General features: G+C 42.2%; 1 protein-coding gene across 3 annotated transcripts in view; it reads right to left on the bottom strand.

Moving 5' to 3' along the window:
- Window positions 1-1,918: 1,918 nt before the first annotated feature.
- The window catches only part of LOC109320319 (death-associated protein 1-like), a 19,140-nt gene continuing 2,722 nt past the window's right edge, over window positions 1,919-18,336 (bottom strand). For 2 of the 3 annotated variants that reach the window (XM_019550365.1, XM_019550366.1), the window contains exons 2-4: window positions 15,745-15,844; window positions 3,376-3,418; window positions 1,919-2,781 (exon numbers count right to left, since the gene is read on the bottom strand). In XM_019550365.1, coding sequence (XP_019405910.1) covers window positions 2,662-2,781; window positions 3,376-3,418; window positions 15,745-15,844 — 263 coding nt within the window. In that variant the 3' untranslated portion in view covers window positions 1,919-2,661. Of the gene's footprint in view, window positions 2,782-3,375; window positions 3,419-15,744; window positions 15,845-16,880; window positions 17,237-18,336 lie in introns of those variants that run through there. The other variant, XM_019550367.1, reaches the window with a different exon arrangement.

Raw genomic sequence — 18,336 nt, 5'->3', positions numbered from 1 at the left:
CACCCCAGCATCCGGGCTCTTTAAAACAAAAAAACCCCTGCACTCACTGGTTGCTGCAGTGGCCATCAGAGTTTCTGGGGGCTTGTGGCAGAGCCCCCAAACAACATGGGGCAGTAGGGGGCAGTGGGGATTCCCCACCACCACCACCATCTGGCAGCAGCCAGTGAGGCTTTTTTTTTTTAAGCACCAGAACGCTGGGGCCTGGTGGGGCAGCCAACGACAGGGCTGGGAGAGTGGGTAGGGGATAGGGCCTATTCAATTTGGAGATTCAGCCGATTCAGTTCGGGACAGTGATTCAAATCACCAAATCAAATCACTGTCCCCTGAATCAGCCGAATTCAAAGTGAATATTAGCTGCTTCGCATAGGCCTATCAGAAAGTGTATGCGTGGGCCTATGCCAATGAAGAGAAAACGAAGAAGGTCTGAAGAACAAGCTGCCCAAAATGCAGCTGTAGATGCAGCAGAATTCCTGACTGCAGAAAAGATTTGGGTTTGCTGTCAGAGCTCTGGGCTATATGTTTGGTCACAAATACAAGAATAAAAAGCAGCTTCTAAAAGGTTCTGTTTTCAGAAAGACCCAAGGTCTCCTAAATTGCCCTGGCTGCCTTCTCCTGGCAGTTAAGAATTCACACAAGGCCAGACAGAACAGAAGTATTTTCTCATGACAAAGTGCCCATGACAAAACACTGCAAGCCGGCTCTGAGTCAGAGGCAGCATGAAGGAATCAAAACAGAAAGAGCCCCAAATGACAACAGAAAACATACCATGGAGTTTATGGCTTAATGCCTACAGAATAAGGCTCATTTTTGCTTTCACAAAGCAACACAAGTCAGTAATGGAGTCTCCCTACAGCTAAAGCATCAGGCCAGTTTCAAAGCCTGCTCACAGTGTTTAATTATAAGGGACACCAATAGGGTATAACATCACCACACTGTTCTAGAACACAAATCTAGGCTTTTTTAATTCACCAACTAGCTAAGCAAATGCCACTCTATTAAAATCATGAGAGCAGCTGTTAATGGACCCCACTGAACCCAGTTAGCCTCTAGCTAAAGACAGACACCCTGCTTTAACAAGCTCCCTGCAACTCAAAGGTGACTCTAATAATCTGTATCCGAAAGGCCCTAAACTTTGAGTAAGCTCAGACTGTAGTTTTAAAACTTGATGAGCCCACAACTCTTAATAACAATCCCAGGTTATAGCCTCAAAACATGCTTTCTATACCCCACTTCTTCAGGAAAAAAGAAAACAAAGTGCAGGATGGATTTAGCCCATTTTAGAACCTTCCATCAGCAAGTGAAAAAAAGAAAAACATTATTTAGTTTGTCAAAGAAATTCAGGGCAATTTCCCATTTCAATTTTTATAAAGCTCAATTAAAAATATACAAGATAATCCTCAAGACTTTATATGTGATCCAGGTCAATACAAGCCCTGACGTCTGAACTTAAGAAAGACGATTCCAAGTTTCACTGAACAGTGCTCTGTTCCAAGCATTGTTTTGACTACATTCTGTGAACATTTTACAGATTTGCACACCAAGCAAGCTACAGGACACTCATAAGTTCAGCCCAGCTGCAACCACAGATCTGTTCCGAGACTTGTGGCAAACGAGCAAAGCAAATGTTCGGTTCCACCTCTGAACACAGGTTCACAATAGAATAAAACAAAAAGAAAACCCCATTATGCAACTAATTTGGTTTACTAACAACCATCTCTACTAACGCATTTGGTTGGGTTTTTTTAAATAAATTAACGCACTCGAAGCACTGAAAGACTAAAACGGAGTCAGAGTCATAAAACAAGTCAGCCTGTCCCTTGTAAGTGAAGATAAATACCCAGTATGTTCCTAAGGACCAAGCCAAACTTTGACACTGAAGTCCCCAAAAGAACTAAAGAAAATCGATCAGAATTCACACAGCTACATTCCCTTTTAGAGCACATGGTCATCTCACTATTCAGTGGAGCCTGGAACAGTTCATGCTGTTAGTGGGACTGCTATCTAGCTACCATTCCACCACAGTTTACTGGTACCTTTCCTATCAATAGGCAGCTCTGACAAGAATGGTCTGGTGTCAGCACAGAGAAGCAGAAGAAAGCAACTGTGCATATCTCACGTGCATGCAGTTCATGAGCCTATTTCCCCTCTCCCCATTAGTGTTTGATATCAAGCCCTTCCACAAAATCATCCTACTGCTTAAGATACACAAGTCCTCTAATTCCAATTGCATGGAGACCCTTGAAGTCAACCTGTTCCGTTTAAAAAGCAAGAGGGTTGGCTCCATATTTATACACAACCATCGAAATTCCAGACAGCAACTCCAAGCTGCACCAATAACTGAAGATAAACCTCTTCACTGCAATGAAGTTTTGGGATCCACATCTAATGCCCCAGGAACACACAAACTGTTTTAGCTTACCAGTGCCCCTTCCTCCTAAAACTGTGTTTAAAAGCACACACAAATATTTTTCAAAATATGTATTTTAAAAGCTCTAAACAGCAACCAAATGTCAGGGTGAGAGGCTGGGGCGGAGTGAAAATAAAGGCAGATCAAGCATCACTAAATACAAGGGAAGTTGTCTAACTCTTGTCTAGCTCCAACACAAGGGGTGGCCTGGCTCCCCATTCCCTTTTCAGTCCCAGATGCTGCTTCCAGATGGGTCATTTGCGGGGCTGGTGAATATGCTGATTGATGTGATGGTGAGGGGGTAGCTTTTCCACACAAGGCTGTGGTTTCTGATGTGCCACCTGGGCCGCTGCTGGAGGGAAGTCTTTGTCGCCCTAGAAAGAAGCAGCTGGATTTAAACAAGGCAGTCAAACCTCCAATAAATAATGTATGTGGTGGGGGTGGAATGCATTTACATGCAACCTACTACAGCTATTCTGGCTACTACAAAGATTCCCTCCTTTTTCACAAAAGCCTTTTTCAGCATGTTGAATGGTGGTGACAGATTTTTGGGGGAGATGACAGAATGGCACAGTCCTCTCATGGCATAATACATATTTTCCACAATTTGTCAGCCAGTTAGCCCTACAGAGCTGTAAATCTCCCTAAAGCAAATTCTCATTCTTTTCCACACTAGAATCCCTTCCCATCTAGAACGTAGGAAAGACAGGGTGACAAGTCTTATGTACACATCCTCCTGGCTTCTACCTTGGCATACAATGCCTCGTGCTTACGCCCCCTGCTCCAGCCCATGTAGGACAAAACTAAATGAAAGGCTCTTGAAAAAAGGGTTCTCTGGTTCTTCCTAAAACAGACAAGCTTATGGAGAAAAACAGATAGCAAAAAAAAAAACAATCCAGTAAAAAGATTAGTTGCATTAACAGCAACACACTACATTTGGTACTAAGTAATAAGATACATTGTCTTACCCTTGTTATGGCTCCTGATATAATCAGAGTTTGCTTGGGGGGGCTGAAAAAGAACAGAATATACACTTAAATACAAAGAACTATCTTTTATGTAGAACATGAGCAACCTTAAAAGCAAAATTACAATTTATTTCTAAAGAAACCTTTCAAAATTGGTAGTTCACACTTAGGTTCTTCTGCATTTGCCCTAAAAGGGTTAGAACAAGGAAGACAGAGGAAGATACATAGCAGAAGTTTGCAGCTTAAAGGCAGAAAAATCACAGGACAGTTCATCATTCACCACCTGTTCATCTCCTGCTTGGACTATCCTTTCACTGGGCCTGAATTCTTACTCTCTGGTGTGTTTCAATAGAAGTACTAAAATGGAAATAGCAAATTGGAAGTGCTAAGTGAAGCCAGATGGATGGGATGCTACTCAGCTGGCTTCAATTTCAATTTCCTAAGCCTGTTTAGGAGGTGCAAATACAAAGACAGGCAGTGTGCTGTAGTGGGCAGGGCACTAGTCTGGAACTCAAGTGATCTAGAAGCTACTTCCAGTCCTACTACTGGGCTACTCTATGACCTTGGGCAACTAACTTAACTTTTCTATACTTCTATTCCCTTCCTCCTCCATGTGGAAAATGAAACAGGAATGATATTTCACGGAAGATACAAGCTTAGACAAGCACAGAAGAGAAAGCTAAATATTACTGCAACTATATATGGGAGACTTTTCCTTTGATCATTAAAAGAGAAAAAGCTTATATAACAAATCTGGCTTTGTTTGGAGACTTTGAGATTGCTGCCATATACAAAGAGAATTCTGAATGACAGTATACACATTTTAAAAGCATGACTAGAATTTACCTCTTCAATTATCCACCAAGATTTTATGTTAAGGGTCATATTCTCATGCAAGAGCTGAAGTTCTCATTAACACCTACGACAAAATAGGTGGCTGCTATGTCAACGGTTGTTATAAAAATTTCAGGTCTTGGCAAGAAAAGAAACTTTCAGTTCACTTTTACCACATGCATGGAAAACACAAAAGAAAATCTAAAGCAGGACCTTGCGTACAGTATTTACCATGCTACAAAAAATGTAAATCTGTAGATTAAGGGAACTGAAACTTTGAACTTCTCTTTGTTTTTGCTTCAATTGTCTAAAATAAGACATCAGTTGGCTATTTATTTTCCCTTCTTGGTGCAACCTGTTCATCAACAAAGTCCTAATTTTGTTCAGCACACAGAGCTGGGTGGCTAAATAACATGGCTCTGCCATTTCTCCACATGAGAATGTCAAGGCTAGGCATGAATTTTCCTCTACAGGGAGGAAAAGTCCTAAGCCACTTCACATGCAGCTCAGTCAGATGAGCTGTTAGGTAACTAATGAAAGGCTTAGGCACTTCAATCTTACTTGAAATTATTAATTTTTCCTACATATTGAAGCTCTTTCTTTTCTTTTACTAAATCCATGATCCAAAGCCTTGTGCTGGCAATGGAAATGTTACTGACAAAGGTGTCATTGACTTAAGTGGACTGGGTATCCAAAGAACTATTAATTACTCATATTACACAAGGGAAAGCAGAAAAAATTCCAGGAGATCCCCACAGTCAGTTTTAAGAACTAATGCTAGAATTCCCAGTTGTTCTACCTAAAATATGAGCAGCAGGTTTTCCATAACTGAGTTTCAATACTCCTCCCTTCAGATTCCTCTGCAAAATACTGTTTCTACACCATAGACCAGTAGTCTCCAAAGTGGGGTGCATGCAGGAGGTGCACAAGAGGATCCATTGGGGTGCCGGAAGAAAATATTAGAACTTCTATTTATATTTATATAAATATACATATATTGGGGGTGCATGCTCAAAAATTTTTTACTGATAGGGGTACACAATCAAAAAAGTCTGGAGACCACTGTTCTAGACTAAGGGTTCCCAAACTATGGTACACTTACTCCTGGGAGTATGCAAGACATCTTTGGGGGGTATGCAGGAGAAACTGTGCAATGATGGATTTAATTTTAACTATAATAATAACTGGCATTTAAGGGGTTAAAATATAAACCGTACGCTGCTAGGGGTACATGAACAGCTGGTAAATCTGGAAGGGGGTACACAATAAGAAAAAGTTTGGGAACCTCTGTCCTAGAAGATCCTACCCCCTCTCATGCTGAAAATCTGAAGAGGGGGATGTTCTTCAGAAATGCAACAACTCAAAATATTTTAATCAGAGACCTGTGCTAGCCCTAACCAAAACAAGTAGCATTGTGGAAGTGAGAGGAGACAAAAAGGCACATCTAATAACCTCCAATTTATATACCATTTTTTGTGAAGGTAAAGCTTTCAGAAGTGTCAGAGTGACTCGTAAGTCCCACTTTTGAAGGCAAACTCAGCATCCAAAAACCAAAGTCTTACCCTGTCAAGAGATATTAATATTTTGGGGTACTCTGATTTCCAAGCAGCTACTTAGGGGCAAGCTAAGGCAGCCCATTTTTCAGACAAAACTGGCCACCCACCTTCTAAAAACCAGAGGTGTCAGGATGGGTAACCCAAAAGTCAGACTACTCAGAAAAACCCACCATTTTGTTTCTAAATCTTGGCCTAAGGCCAACAGAAGTATAGTTTTAACCCTTGAAAAAAATGGAACTTGGCCACTTCTGAGAATTTTATCCGGATGGCTTGCCTTTTGACTATTCCAGTACCCTGAAACACACTACCCATGAGGAATCCAATTGCTCAGCCTCACTGGCAATCCCTATAAAAGAGTTCACTGATATAGGAAGAAACAGACTAGAAAACACTACAGTGATCCCAGGACAATGTTTCAGTCCATTTTGTCAAAGCACCTCATTCCAGTGACTGGGCAGGTGGGAACACTCCTTCTGCCTGTGTCTGGACCAAAACAAACCATTTTAAAAGGCGGCTGACTGTAACATGCTACTACTTTCTCACATTTACGTAACAAGTGCAGCCAGACTGCAGAATCTTGCAACTTCCCTAGCTCTCCTTCTCCATACCTGCCACTTTGCATCTTGTCTACAGTCTAGAATAAGGCTCATTTTTTAAAGAAGGGAATCACCTCCTCAGTTATATTTGTACAGTGTTTGCATACCACCCAGTGCAACAGGGTTTAGGTGCCAGGTGCTATCACAGCACAAGCGCACCCTTTGCTGAAGTCATCTGCCAGGGAGCAAGGAACTGGTGGTTTGTGGGAGAGTTCGTTGACTCTAACAGAAACACCACATTATTTTCTAGCTTTTGGTCATGCCAAAGAAGAAAAGAATCTCTACTGTGACATACAGGTGTTGGGGAGGAGGAAAAGATGAGGACTAGGGAAAAAACAGTCTCTCACTCTGAATGACTAAAACAAAGACTTCAACAACAGCTGAAAACAAGTACTGCCTCCTGCACCACAGTTCTGTTCTTTTGCCATGAGAAACGCAAGAGTCCTTTGAAGATGTTATTACGCTTCGCTAGACTGAATGCTCCTCAGAGATATAACATTCTCACAGATGCCTTGAGTATCTAGAAACGCCTACACTCCATAACCCTAAACCACAGGTAGAAGAGAGATTTGGTCTTACAAAATAGTACTGCACTAGCTAACAGATTTCACAGCCTCTTTAAAAAGGACTGTAAGGGTGCTAGCAAACAATCAGATAACTGAATTCTCTACCACTTATTCAGCTCCAGGTGCTTCTGATGCATATCTGACCACACCTGGAAGTGAGCCCCACTGCTTGTAGAAACCAGAGATTTGTAGGCTCAAAAAATGATTTATTTAAAGACTGAAGATCATTTGAAAGTGCATAAATAGCAAGCAATATAAAAAAACCCTCAAAAGCAGGCCCTAGTTTAGCATCCCATTTTAGGTTATTATGCAGACTGCAGTGATCACATATGGACCTGATGTACTCATCTGCCATGCAAGCAAGCAGAAGATGGCAGACCAACCTCACAAACAGATGCATCTGTCCCATTATATCTGGTTACTACCAAGCCATTCCCACCAGGCCTAGTCTCATAGCCATCACCTTTGTGGCCAAGGAAGATGTGAAGCTGCATCTTTCAAGACTTGGGTTTAAGAAGCCTCACCTAGGCAAGGAACTGCTGTTAACCCACATCTGCTCTTTTCCCCAGTAAAGGCTGGGACTGTCTGAACATGCCAACTCCAGGGAGCTCCTTATCAGGAGCTGGGAAGGTTTCATACACTGCTCCCCTAACTCCCATATCCTCGTGTCTCTTCCACTTCTCTGCATTCTACCACTCCAGAAACTGACCTCTGGTATATTAACATTTCCTTATGGCTTTTGCTTCTTCTCTCCAGAGGACTGACTTTGCAGGGAGCCCATCAGCAGCAGTCACAGCTGTAGTCAGCAGCAGTGGTGATCCCTCACAGGCAATCAAGGATGATCACTCCCACAGGTCAAGTAAAGGGTTGTAGATGAATCCGTTGATGGCTGATCCTAGTCACAGAACCTCTGGCAAATACCACAGGTGGTGGTTAAAGGGAGGGTCCAACCACAGATTTCTTGTTTCCTTTCTTCTGTTTCTATTGTTTTTCTGCCTCCAGGATGAGACAACCTTCTCTAAGATGTGCCTTCTCTCACAAGGAGGCATCACCATGTAGCCCTATCCTGAGCTAGGTTTTCCCAATTTGTGGTGTCAATGCCATACTTAATGTCTGCCTTGAAGCGTTCCCTCTGGTACTGGCATGTCCCTTGTCCTTGGCTGAGTTGGCAGTACAACAATTGTTTTGGTATACATACATCAGTCATGCGCATGCAATGTCCACTGCAACTGATGTTGAATAACCAACACTTTCATGCTGGTGAGGACACTGACATTTGTGTGATGATCCCCCCACTTTAAGCCAAGAATCTTCTGGAGGTAGTGCTGGTGATGGTGTTTCAGGCTTTTCAGGTGATCCCTGTAGGTTACCCAAGCTTCACAGCCATATAGAAGAGTTGGGATTACCACAACCTTATATAAATAGGAACTTTGTTCGAGTCCTGATGTCATGACCATTGAACACATGATGATTCAGTCTTCCAAAGGCAGAGCTGGCACTTTGGATCCTGTACTGAATCTCTTTGTCAATGTTGGGCTTCTTTGAGAAATGGCTGCCCACATATGCAAAGTGCTCAACATTCTCAATTCAATGAAGATCTTTGCCAAGGGAGTTGATTAGCCAGCACCAGGCTGGTGAAGCACCTTTGTTTTTCCAATGTTAAGTCCTCTCCATGGACTGCCACCTTGACAGGGTGGAGAGGCTTACATGTACCACTGCCACGAAGAGTAATACCATCACGAATATATATATATATATATATATTTTTTTTTTTTAAAGCCAAGAGAAACCACTATAACCTACTTTGATGTCCTACAAAACAGAGGCCATAGAATCTTGCACGTGGAACACGAAAGGCACTCCTTTATCAAGAAACTCATGACTTCAGCAGCCACTAAACACCTGATAGGATAGTTTCCTTCAGGGACCGTGGAGAAGATCTCAACAAGCTTGAGTTGAGGCATGCATTGTACCACAAGCCAGGCCAGGCTGTTACCAGTTACCTCTACCAAGAGAAGAGTGCACTAAGTGCACCTTCAAATGACAGTGGCTTTAACACTGCCTCAACGTGTGGGAGCTGTCATAAAGTTAAGTGAAAACATTGCACAGACCCACATAACTAGACCGTACCTCCAGCAACACAGAAGGGGCTGTTCAACTTTGCAAAAATCAAATTATCATCTTGGAACAGTGATAATTAATTTGAACAGTTAGGTCAGCATATTGGAATGATGCTGCAATACTAGGCAATGGTTTGTAAATGCCAATTGGCTGAAAAAGTGCTCAATCCACTACAAGCTACAAGGCAAATACTCTGATTGCCTTTTGCACAAACACACACAAACCCTTTGCCTTCTAGAAAGAAAGGGAGCCTCTAAAAGGAAAACAATGAGCTCACCAAGTGGGCTACACAGCAGCTGAAAAATGTAAGTCACTGGATATACTTTAAGCACAATAGTAAAGTTATATGTAAGATAAACCAGCAAATGTGAAGTCTGCCACAATAGGCATAACGCTGCACAAAAACAGGAACCAGAAGTAAGTTTAGAAACAGGATATAAATGCAGAGAACATTGTGCCTGGTCTCAGAAACATATACAGCAATGCACATCAAGCAGTAACTGGTGGTTCCTTGGTCTAGCATAGAAACTCATGCACTCTCGCAATTGTTCTGTTCATCACACAAGATCTATAGTCAACTTATGGCTTCAGACCTTGTTTCAGACTTCCTAAAGTGCACCCTCTTTATAGCACACTGCAGCACAATGTACCTGCCTAGTGCCTTCTATCTCTTGTATTAGATGACTGAAGGGATCCAGAGGCACTAACTCGTGAATAAGGGTGTGTCCAAGCAAACACCAGATCTCATTGTGAAGGCCTGGGCAGAAAAAGCCCACAAGCCTTCCAAAGAAATACTGACAAATCTCAAAGAGATACTGACACCTTGTGGAAAATAGTGAAAAGCAAGGCTTTTTTAAGACATTTTCTACTGGACCAACTATATCATTTAGAGCATGTTGCCCAATAAAAGATTTCACAACACCTCCCCCCCTCAAAAAACTTCAATGGAATATTTTGTTTCCATTTAGCAAGTTCCAATTTTTACAACAAGCCTAGGGATTCACAACAAGGCTAGGGATATATGGACTATCTTTGTGTGAACAACTAGGGAAGTAAGTTAACTGAATTCAAAGTGAATTAATTATATTGATCTATGGTTTAACTAAATCCAACTCTGTGCAAAGAGTCTTCTTCAGGTTTATAATGGTCTTAATCTGATTTAACCTGATGCCAATTCTCTCACTTAGGAAGTGAATTAAAATAAAACTAAATGAAGGCCACTATAATTTTAAAGAGTGCCCACACAGAGGTTTGATGTAATTTAACCCATCCACTTTAGAATGTAAAACACATTCTGGATTCACTACCTTGAGTGTCCCCATGAAGAAAAGCTCTTACACACCTTCTGATAAATGGTGAGCCCAAACCCACTACACAGCTTTGAAAATTTCAACCAATTCTGTTTTTTTATTATTTTCTCTCACTAGTACAAAACCTCCAGGAAAAAAAAAGCATCACTGTTTTTAAGAGTTCATTTGTTTTATCAAGCTTCTTCACCTGAAAGCAGACTCTTACAGCTATCAAAATGTAGTTTCTGTTGGTGACTGCTGGGTGGGGGTGGGAATTAACAACTAGAAATCTAAAGTTCTTGTGTGTCAATGGAGCTTTATTGTAAAAGTGTCCTCTATGATGTAAGGGTTTTTACTCTCTGAGCAAATATAGAGAAGAATAAGGTTTTCTATAGCATCATGTAGGATATCAGTTCTGCAACTTGTACTTGGGCAGCCTCACGCAGCTTTGAATGTTCATGCTGCTTTGAATGTTCCCCTACATTTCTATATATACAAACAAATATCCTGTTAAGTCAAATGCTTCTCCCGGCATTATTTGAAACAAGGACTTATCATCCCAGTTTCTACAGGCAGAATGGGATGACAAGCAGCAACAATTTTTATTATGAAGGCCAAGCAACAGGACACCTTCCTCTGGGATTGCATTTTCTGCTCTGGCCATTCTACCTCAGAAAAGAAGTTAAATGGATTAAGAGACAAGTAACACGGTCCAAAGATACTTCCATATAAAAAGAGCAGAGACTGGGAAGAGATGATCAAAACACGAAGCAACAGAGTTATACAAGAGCCACTTAGCAAACTTCAAATGTCAGATTTAAAACTTATCAAAAGAAATCTGCTGGGAGAGGGGAAGTCCCTAAAATTATTCAGTGGGACTCTGTGGGTGCAGTTACCTAATTATCTCTGCAGTCTAGTCTCAGCATCTACATATGAGTCCCTATTAGGGCACAGTAAACTAATAAATACTGTTGTAGGATAGTAGTTGGCAACACAAGTACAGCAGCTTTATTTAGTGTGCTGCCATACATGTGTAGATGCTGACAGGGTTAATTGGAACATGAGGGTGCTTCAGTGTGGGGGCTGCCTACCAGCTAGCCTCACACCCAAGCATCCCCATGCTGCATCCAGCCCCTCCACAGCATGCTGAACCAGGTCACAGAAGTCCCAGGCTGGCAGGCTGACCTCCAGGACCCTCTGCCAGCCACGGCTGTACTGCCCCAGCTCTATGTGCTGCAGTTCTGGATGCATGTGCAAATGGCATGCCCAGGAGCAACAAACTCCAATACAAACTGTGCCAGCGTTTATTCATTCTCATTAACTGCATGTGTAGACATGCCCAGAGTCAGCGTTACTTAAGCCAAGACCTCATTGTAGGACTTAAAGAACTAGATGTTTTCATACAGATTGGAACATTCAAAGGTACATCAGAAAATATTTTAAAACATACTAGGCAGGGATAGAAGCCCTCATGCTGTAAGAGCATAAAGGTGATTATTGTTGACAAAAAAGAAGAAACTTTTATGGGTAGACTATTCCTTTACCGCCCATTAAAGAATTTCTAGCACCTTCCCCAAAGTCCACTCTCTGAGACAAGATGCCAGACTAGACAGACTACTGATATGGTAGCAATTCCCATGTTACAGATTCTAACAGTTGATCGCTAATTAACAAATATGCTTATTTCAGGAACCAGCTGTTAAAATCTCACACAGACTTTGTGGTATCTACAGTTGCATTTCTTATCAAGCATGCAGATAAGAAGTTAAATTATCCTCACACTTATCAGAGACCAACAGCGAGATTTTAACTTCAGCTGCAGTCACTATATTTCATACTTAAGTTACAATGTTCTCCAATTAATGGATTGCAATATTTTCCCAATACCTTCAAACAGCTGGGGCAGTAATACACTAGACAAGCAGTTGGCAAGGTTCTCTGCAGCAGCAGGCTTGAACAATCCGGCTCAGGTTTGAGGTAGGCCAATGCTTCTGCTTCTTGCTGCCATGGCACCAGCAACACCCTTCCCCCACCCTCCACTCACTGGCTCTGGTGTAGGTAAAGTCCCCTGCTGCTGGAACACTGCTAAAAACCCCAGGCTGCACAAGCAGATGTGGCCCGCTGGCCACATGTTGTCAACCCCTGCTCTATACCCTTTACCTTCAAACAAATTCCCTTATTCAGGAAATGAAAAGGGCTGATTCCATACTTCATGAGTTAACCAACAAAATAATTCATATCATAATTTCCCCGTAAAACTTGTTTGCTGCACACCAAAAACCCCCTGTTCCATGTGGGTGACCTTTGACACTGCCTCTCCTGTTTGCATAGAAGAGATGCCTTCAGTCAGTAGCTTTTTGATGAGGTTAAATGAATAAAAACAAAAAAACCGCATTCATTCTTTACTACCGCATCTCCTATTATTACCTGAAAGGATATTGCCTATAGTGCACACTCCACCCTGCAAACCCTTTCAAAAAATATTTGTGCCAACTGTATTGTCAAGAAATGTTTCCTCACACATCCCAGAAAGTAAAAATATGTTTCGAAAAGGTCACCCCCGCTGTGCTGCCACCTACATGGGTGCTTACAGCAATAAAGCTGTAGCATAATGTAGGTACATGTAATAGAGTCAAAGATTCAGACTTTGTCGCTTCTCCACTTCCAAAAGCTTATGCTTATCTTCTTGCACAAATTGACCAACTGCTCCCCCTGTTCCTGTGGTTACTAACCTATCCTAAAGCAGCAGAAGCCACTTAAGCCTGACTGCCAAGATGAAAAGTCATAAAATAATCAAGACAAAAGCAAGACAAGACTTGGGACAAAATAAACATTAAAAACCCACATCTCTGCTCAAAACAGCTTAATCTCAGTGAGTTTTCCTGACCTGTGTGAAAAAAATGGTTTTTTTGCTGAATTTACTGGAACGAGAAGACAAGGCATTCTTCAACCTGGGTAACAAATACAATTTCTTCTGAAAGGGCAGCATTGTTTTATATCAGTCCCAGAGTGAGCAGACAACTCTTATTGATGGAGATGGCATTTTTTATAAAAGAGTTCACTGTAGGGGAACTGCTAGGGCCTGGGTCATTCTAAAGGAGACCTCCAGTCCAAGAGAGGGCTACAGGAATGTAAATGCTCGCTGCTGTATAGAACTTGAATGCTATAAGAGACGGGAGTTTGCAGCAAAACTGACTTACTGCAAGTTTGGTAACTCATTTATGCTCCCACTCATGTCTAAAGTATCTGTTGAGGGTTTGGAAAGTAAGTAATTAAAATGAAAGCCAACTAATTTTCCAACCAGGCAAGTAACTTCAAACACAAGATAGGTTGCTGGGCAGAATATTTATTCATTCAACTTTTTAATTTTTTTTCTATCTGGATTAAAGGGTGAGAGGTTAATTCACTGAGAGAATACTGAATGCCAATGTTTACCACCAAGATGATTTTTAGGCTGAGCTAACTCAGTAAGAAAGTCTTGTCCTCCTTGCACTGAAGCATTTTACAAACATTACTGCTGGCAGTCACCTGTATCACTACATTTAAAGTATAGATGTACATCCAATCCAGCGTTCATAGAATCATAGAAGTAGGGTCGGAAGGGACCTTGTAGATCTTCAAGTCCGACTCCCTGCCTAGGCAGAAGAAAAAACTGGGCTCAAATGATCCCAGCTAGGTAGGCATCAAGCCTCCTCTTAAAGACCCCCAGGGTAGGAGCCAGCACCACTTCCCTTGGAAGTTGGTTCCAGATCCCAGCCGCCCTAACAGTGAAGTAGTTCTTACGGATGTCTATCTAAACCTACTCTCCAACAACTTATGGCCGTTATTCCTTGTTATGCCAGGGGGCGCTAGGGGAAACAAGGTCTCTCCCAAACCCTTCTCGTCCCCCCTAGTGAGTTTATAGACGGTCACCAGATCCCCCCATAGCCTTCTCTTGTGAAGGCTGAACAGGTTCAGGTCCCGCAGTCTCTCATTGGCGTTAAGTGCCTCTTTCTCAGGCAGGACTCTAGTTACAAGTAATTGGAATAATTTCTGCCAGATTTGTTTTTCCTCGGAGACAGAAACATGTAGATCTCTACAAGTCAAGTGAAATCTTAACAGCTATTACCCACTGGGCCTTCTAAAATGTACTTCATTGCACCTCTGGGTATTTAGAAGGGTTTGAGATATGGCTCCATGGCCCACTACCAAAAGCAAATACGAACACAACAATTTTTTGAGAGAGGAAAAGATACCTCTTTGGAGAAGGTTAATGAGGTACAAGTTGTGCCATCTTGAAGGGTCATTCAACAGACAGACACACATGATCACACCTGTATAGTACAGACTCCACAAAACCAGTCATCCCACGCACAGGGGAAATTACAACCCAAAATGTAAATAATCTCAGGAAATAAGATACTGTCCTCCCCTAAACCTTACCAGACCTTGCTCTATGCTTATTTGAGTAAGACACAGAGAAAGCACAATCCACGCCCTCCTTTAAAGCCAGTAAGTGACTATGAAAAAATGTTTCATCCCTGCAGCCTGCAGAAACTATTAAACAATGTTCTATCCTGTGCCAGGTAGCTCTTCCAATCATGCCAGAACCTGGAGTCTCAATTCTCTTCTCCATCGTAGGGCTTGTTTATACACAGGAAAGTTAATGCATAGTAAACTAAGCAGTGAATTTACTGCACACTAACTCCTCGAGCAGACATTCTTCATGGGCACTAAGCACGAGGCAGTTTACTCCACTTGCACAGCAGAGTGAACTAGTGCACGCTCATAGGGTCTATGCAGGGACCAAGTGTTGAATCTGGTAGACAGTATGTTCATACCCTTGTTTACTGTGTGCAAACCTCCTCATACGGACAGTGTTTCGTCAAAGGAAACACCAATCTACTCCACAGACAGCAGGACCGTTGCAAACTTGGTTTTGCCATATGATACTCACACTCCTCCAGAGCAGGAACGCTTGAGTGTTTTTGACAAACTATGAAGATTAGGAGGCATCTTGGGGAGGATGTGATTGAAATGAAAGATGGGAACCATGTGGAGGAGGATCCTCTTGGTGTGTTGGTATGGCAGAATCATACATTGAGCACGTGGCCTGTCACAATCTACTAAGCGTTCGGGAAGGTTTATAAAGTGCACTGAAGTTGGTCGGACTGTCTAGGATAGGCATTGCTATTACAAGACAAACTACAACTGTAGGACTCCAGATAGCACTAAGGATTCAAAGACCCAGTTCGTCTCTGATGCATTCTTTATCTCTGCTGAAGCTGAAAAAAGTCCCTAATTGGCTCCTGAAGTTTTCTGTTTTAGAAAAAATAAGCCTTCAAGACAGTCCTAACTGAACTTCCGATCTTGTTCGAAAGAGCAGTTGCTATAAAAGACCCAAGAGAAAGGCCATTCTGCCCCTTACCTGTCACATTCCCAGTCTTTGGCATCTTTGTCTCTCTCTTGGCTCAGATGCTCTCCGCTGCTGTGATGCTTCTGGACAATGCGCATCCCTCCAGCTTTCACTAGAAAGTCAATATGTAAAGGCATTTAGTTTCCAGTTTTAATAGGCACTTGTAGTCAGTGCAGGGCAGGGAGAAGGGAGATGGTGCCAATTCTTTCTAGAAGCCTTTCCAAATGGAAGTAGTGTTTGGTTTGGTGAAGCTCTCTGCTTAAACTACTAGCTTTTCATGCCTACATTAAGCAACAAAGTGTACAGGTTTTCAGGACTTCAGTTTTCAAGTAATTTTGGTGCTTTTGAATATATTGGCTAGTGTCTGCTCTGTAAGAAAGAGGAAGTCAAGGCTGAGAAACATTTCACTAGTGCTCTGAGACAAGTGAAGAAGCTGTATAGAAGCATGGAACTTCCCATACTCCGCTACATGGAAGCTTTAACTAAATAATGTTAACCCTGTGCACAACTCTCACGAGGCCACTCATTGCTTAGCATCCCAGGCAAGGGTCTTGCCTGTTTTCAGGTGGATTTATGAACCAGTAGACTATCACTGCATCTCAAGAAGCCACAATAGTTTCTTCACTTTGTGATCTAAAGAAATAAAAAGTTAAAAGAAAGGCTCCACTTAGTGTTGAAACACTAGCCTGGGACTCAGGAAGTCTGGATTTAATTTGCAGCTCTGCCAAAACCTCATTGTGTGACCTATGGTAAATTCCTTAATACCCCTGGACCTCAATCCTCACCTATACATCAAGGTTATTAATACTTGTTTCTTCTCATGCACTGAGAGTCTAGATAGTAAAACTCTTTGAGAAAGAGATTGTGTGTTTGTACAGTGTCTAGCATGTTGGAGCCTCTAGATGCAAGTGAAATATAAAATAATAAAAAGAGTTTGAAATCCCTATCAGACAGACAAAGCAGCAGCCAGATGAAAAAGATTCACATGCTTGTCTATTAATTACAAGAATAATCCACATCGGTGTTATAGGTCTGCAGAATGCCTAAGCTTTCTACATAGTGATGAGGCTTTTAAAGAGCTTTCAAAACCATGATTACAAGAACACCAATGCTGAATTCTACCAGAGAGGCTGAGATTCAGTTAATACCTGATTAGTAGTGTCCTCTTGTAACAGCTTGACCTCTGCATCTCAGGCAATTAGTAGATCTAGGATGAAGCCTACTAAAATCAGCGTACCCCTTCCATGTAACCCACGAACCCTCTGTGCTGCACTACCAGCACAGAGAAACAACAAATTTTGCTCCCATTTTCAATAAACAATAGAATTAAAGAGAAACCATATTTGCCTTATACAGCCACTTCCAAGGAAGGTAATGGATTTGGGCTCAGTTTTGGAGTATTAACCTTAAATTCTACTAACTTAAACAAACCTGCAAAATTCCCTATAGGTTAAATCCACCATCTTTAGCCAAGCTCTAAGTCACAACCGTATCTGCTCTGATCCCACTGACTGGGATGCAGACCTTAAGGATCCAACGAAAAGATTCCTATGCTTCTGCCTCCTACATTTCCTAAAACTGTAGCCACTCAAATTAACAGAGCCAGACTCAGATCCCAGTTCAACCTGCTACAATACCAACCTCATGACAAGGACAATGTAAGCCCTTTGGTTGTCAGCTACAGCCCCCAGCTTGAACACCTGGGACACATCATTAATGACCTCCAATTCCCCCATGGAAAATGATTACCATCTCAAGGTAGCCATAAGGGACAAACCTGTCCTGGCTTACAGACAGCCCCCCAACCTCTAACAGAGTCTTTCCAGCAACAAACTACCTAACTCCTATTCTCACCAAGGCCCCAGACCTTACTCTGGACCCAGATGCCAGCTATGTCCCCCACATCAACACAGACCACATCATCACTGGATCAAACAACACAGAAAGTTTATTTTAACAGACTCAGAGGTTCATTCACTTGCTCCTCAACCAGAATCACATATGCCATAACTTGTATACAGTGCTCCTCTACTGTCTACATTGGACAAACTGAGTGATCTCTATGTGAAAAAATTAATGAACATAGATTTGACATCAGTTTTAGAAGGACATAAAAGTCTGTGGCAGGACACTTAAACATCCTAGGACATTCCATTATTGACCTCAAAGTAACTGTTCTTAGACAACAAAACTTTAAAACACAGCTTGAATGGGAAACTGCAGAAAAAAGAAATCATCCACAGACTGAACCGTGTTAAGTATGGTCTAAACCAGGGGTCGGCAATTATTTGAGCTGGAGGGCCACTTATTGAATTTCAGCGAGCTGTTGAGGGAGCATGCGCATGCACACCAGCTCCCCACAGCCGGTCCAAGGCCAGTGCCAGAACAGCAGTGGGAGCATGAGTCCACCTGGGGCCATAGCTTATCTCTGCTACTCCTCACCCCCCACAACATCCCACACTGCCCGCTGCTGGGCTTGCCTGACGCCAGCAAGCAGGAATGCTGTACTGGAAGCGGAACTGTGGCATTTGCATTCCTATGGAGCAGGACTACATGGGGAGGGGGGAATACCCCCCTTCTTGAAACCTCCCTCCCCCCAACACA

This window comes from Crocodylus porosus, unplaced genomic scaffold, assembly GCF_001723895.1.
Source record: "Crocodylus porosus isolate Cpor-Errol unplaced genomic scaffold, CroPor_comp1, whole genome shotgun sequence".
Classification (NCBI taxonomy): Eukaryota; Metazoa; Chordata; order Crocodylia; family Crocodylidae; genus Crocodylus; species Crocodylus porosus.
This window is presented reverse-complemented; position numbering and strand designations above follow the sequence as displayed.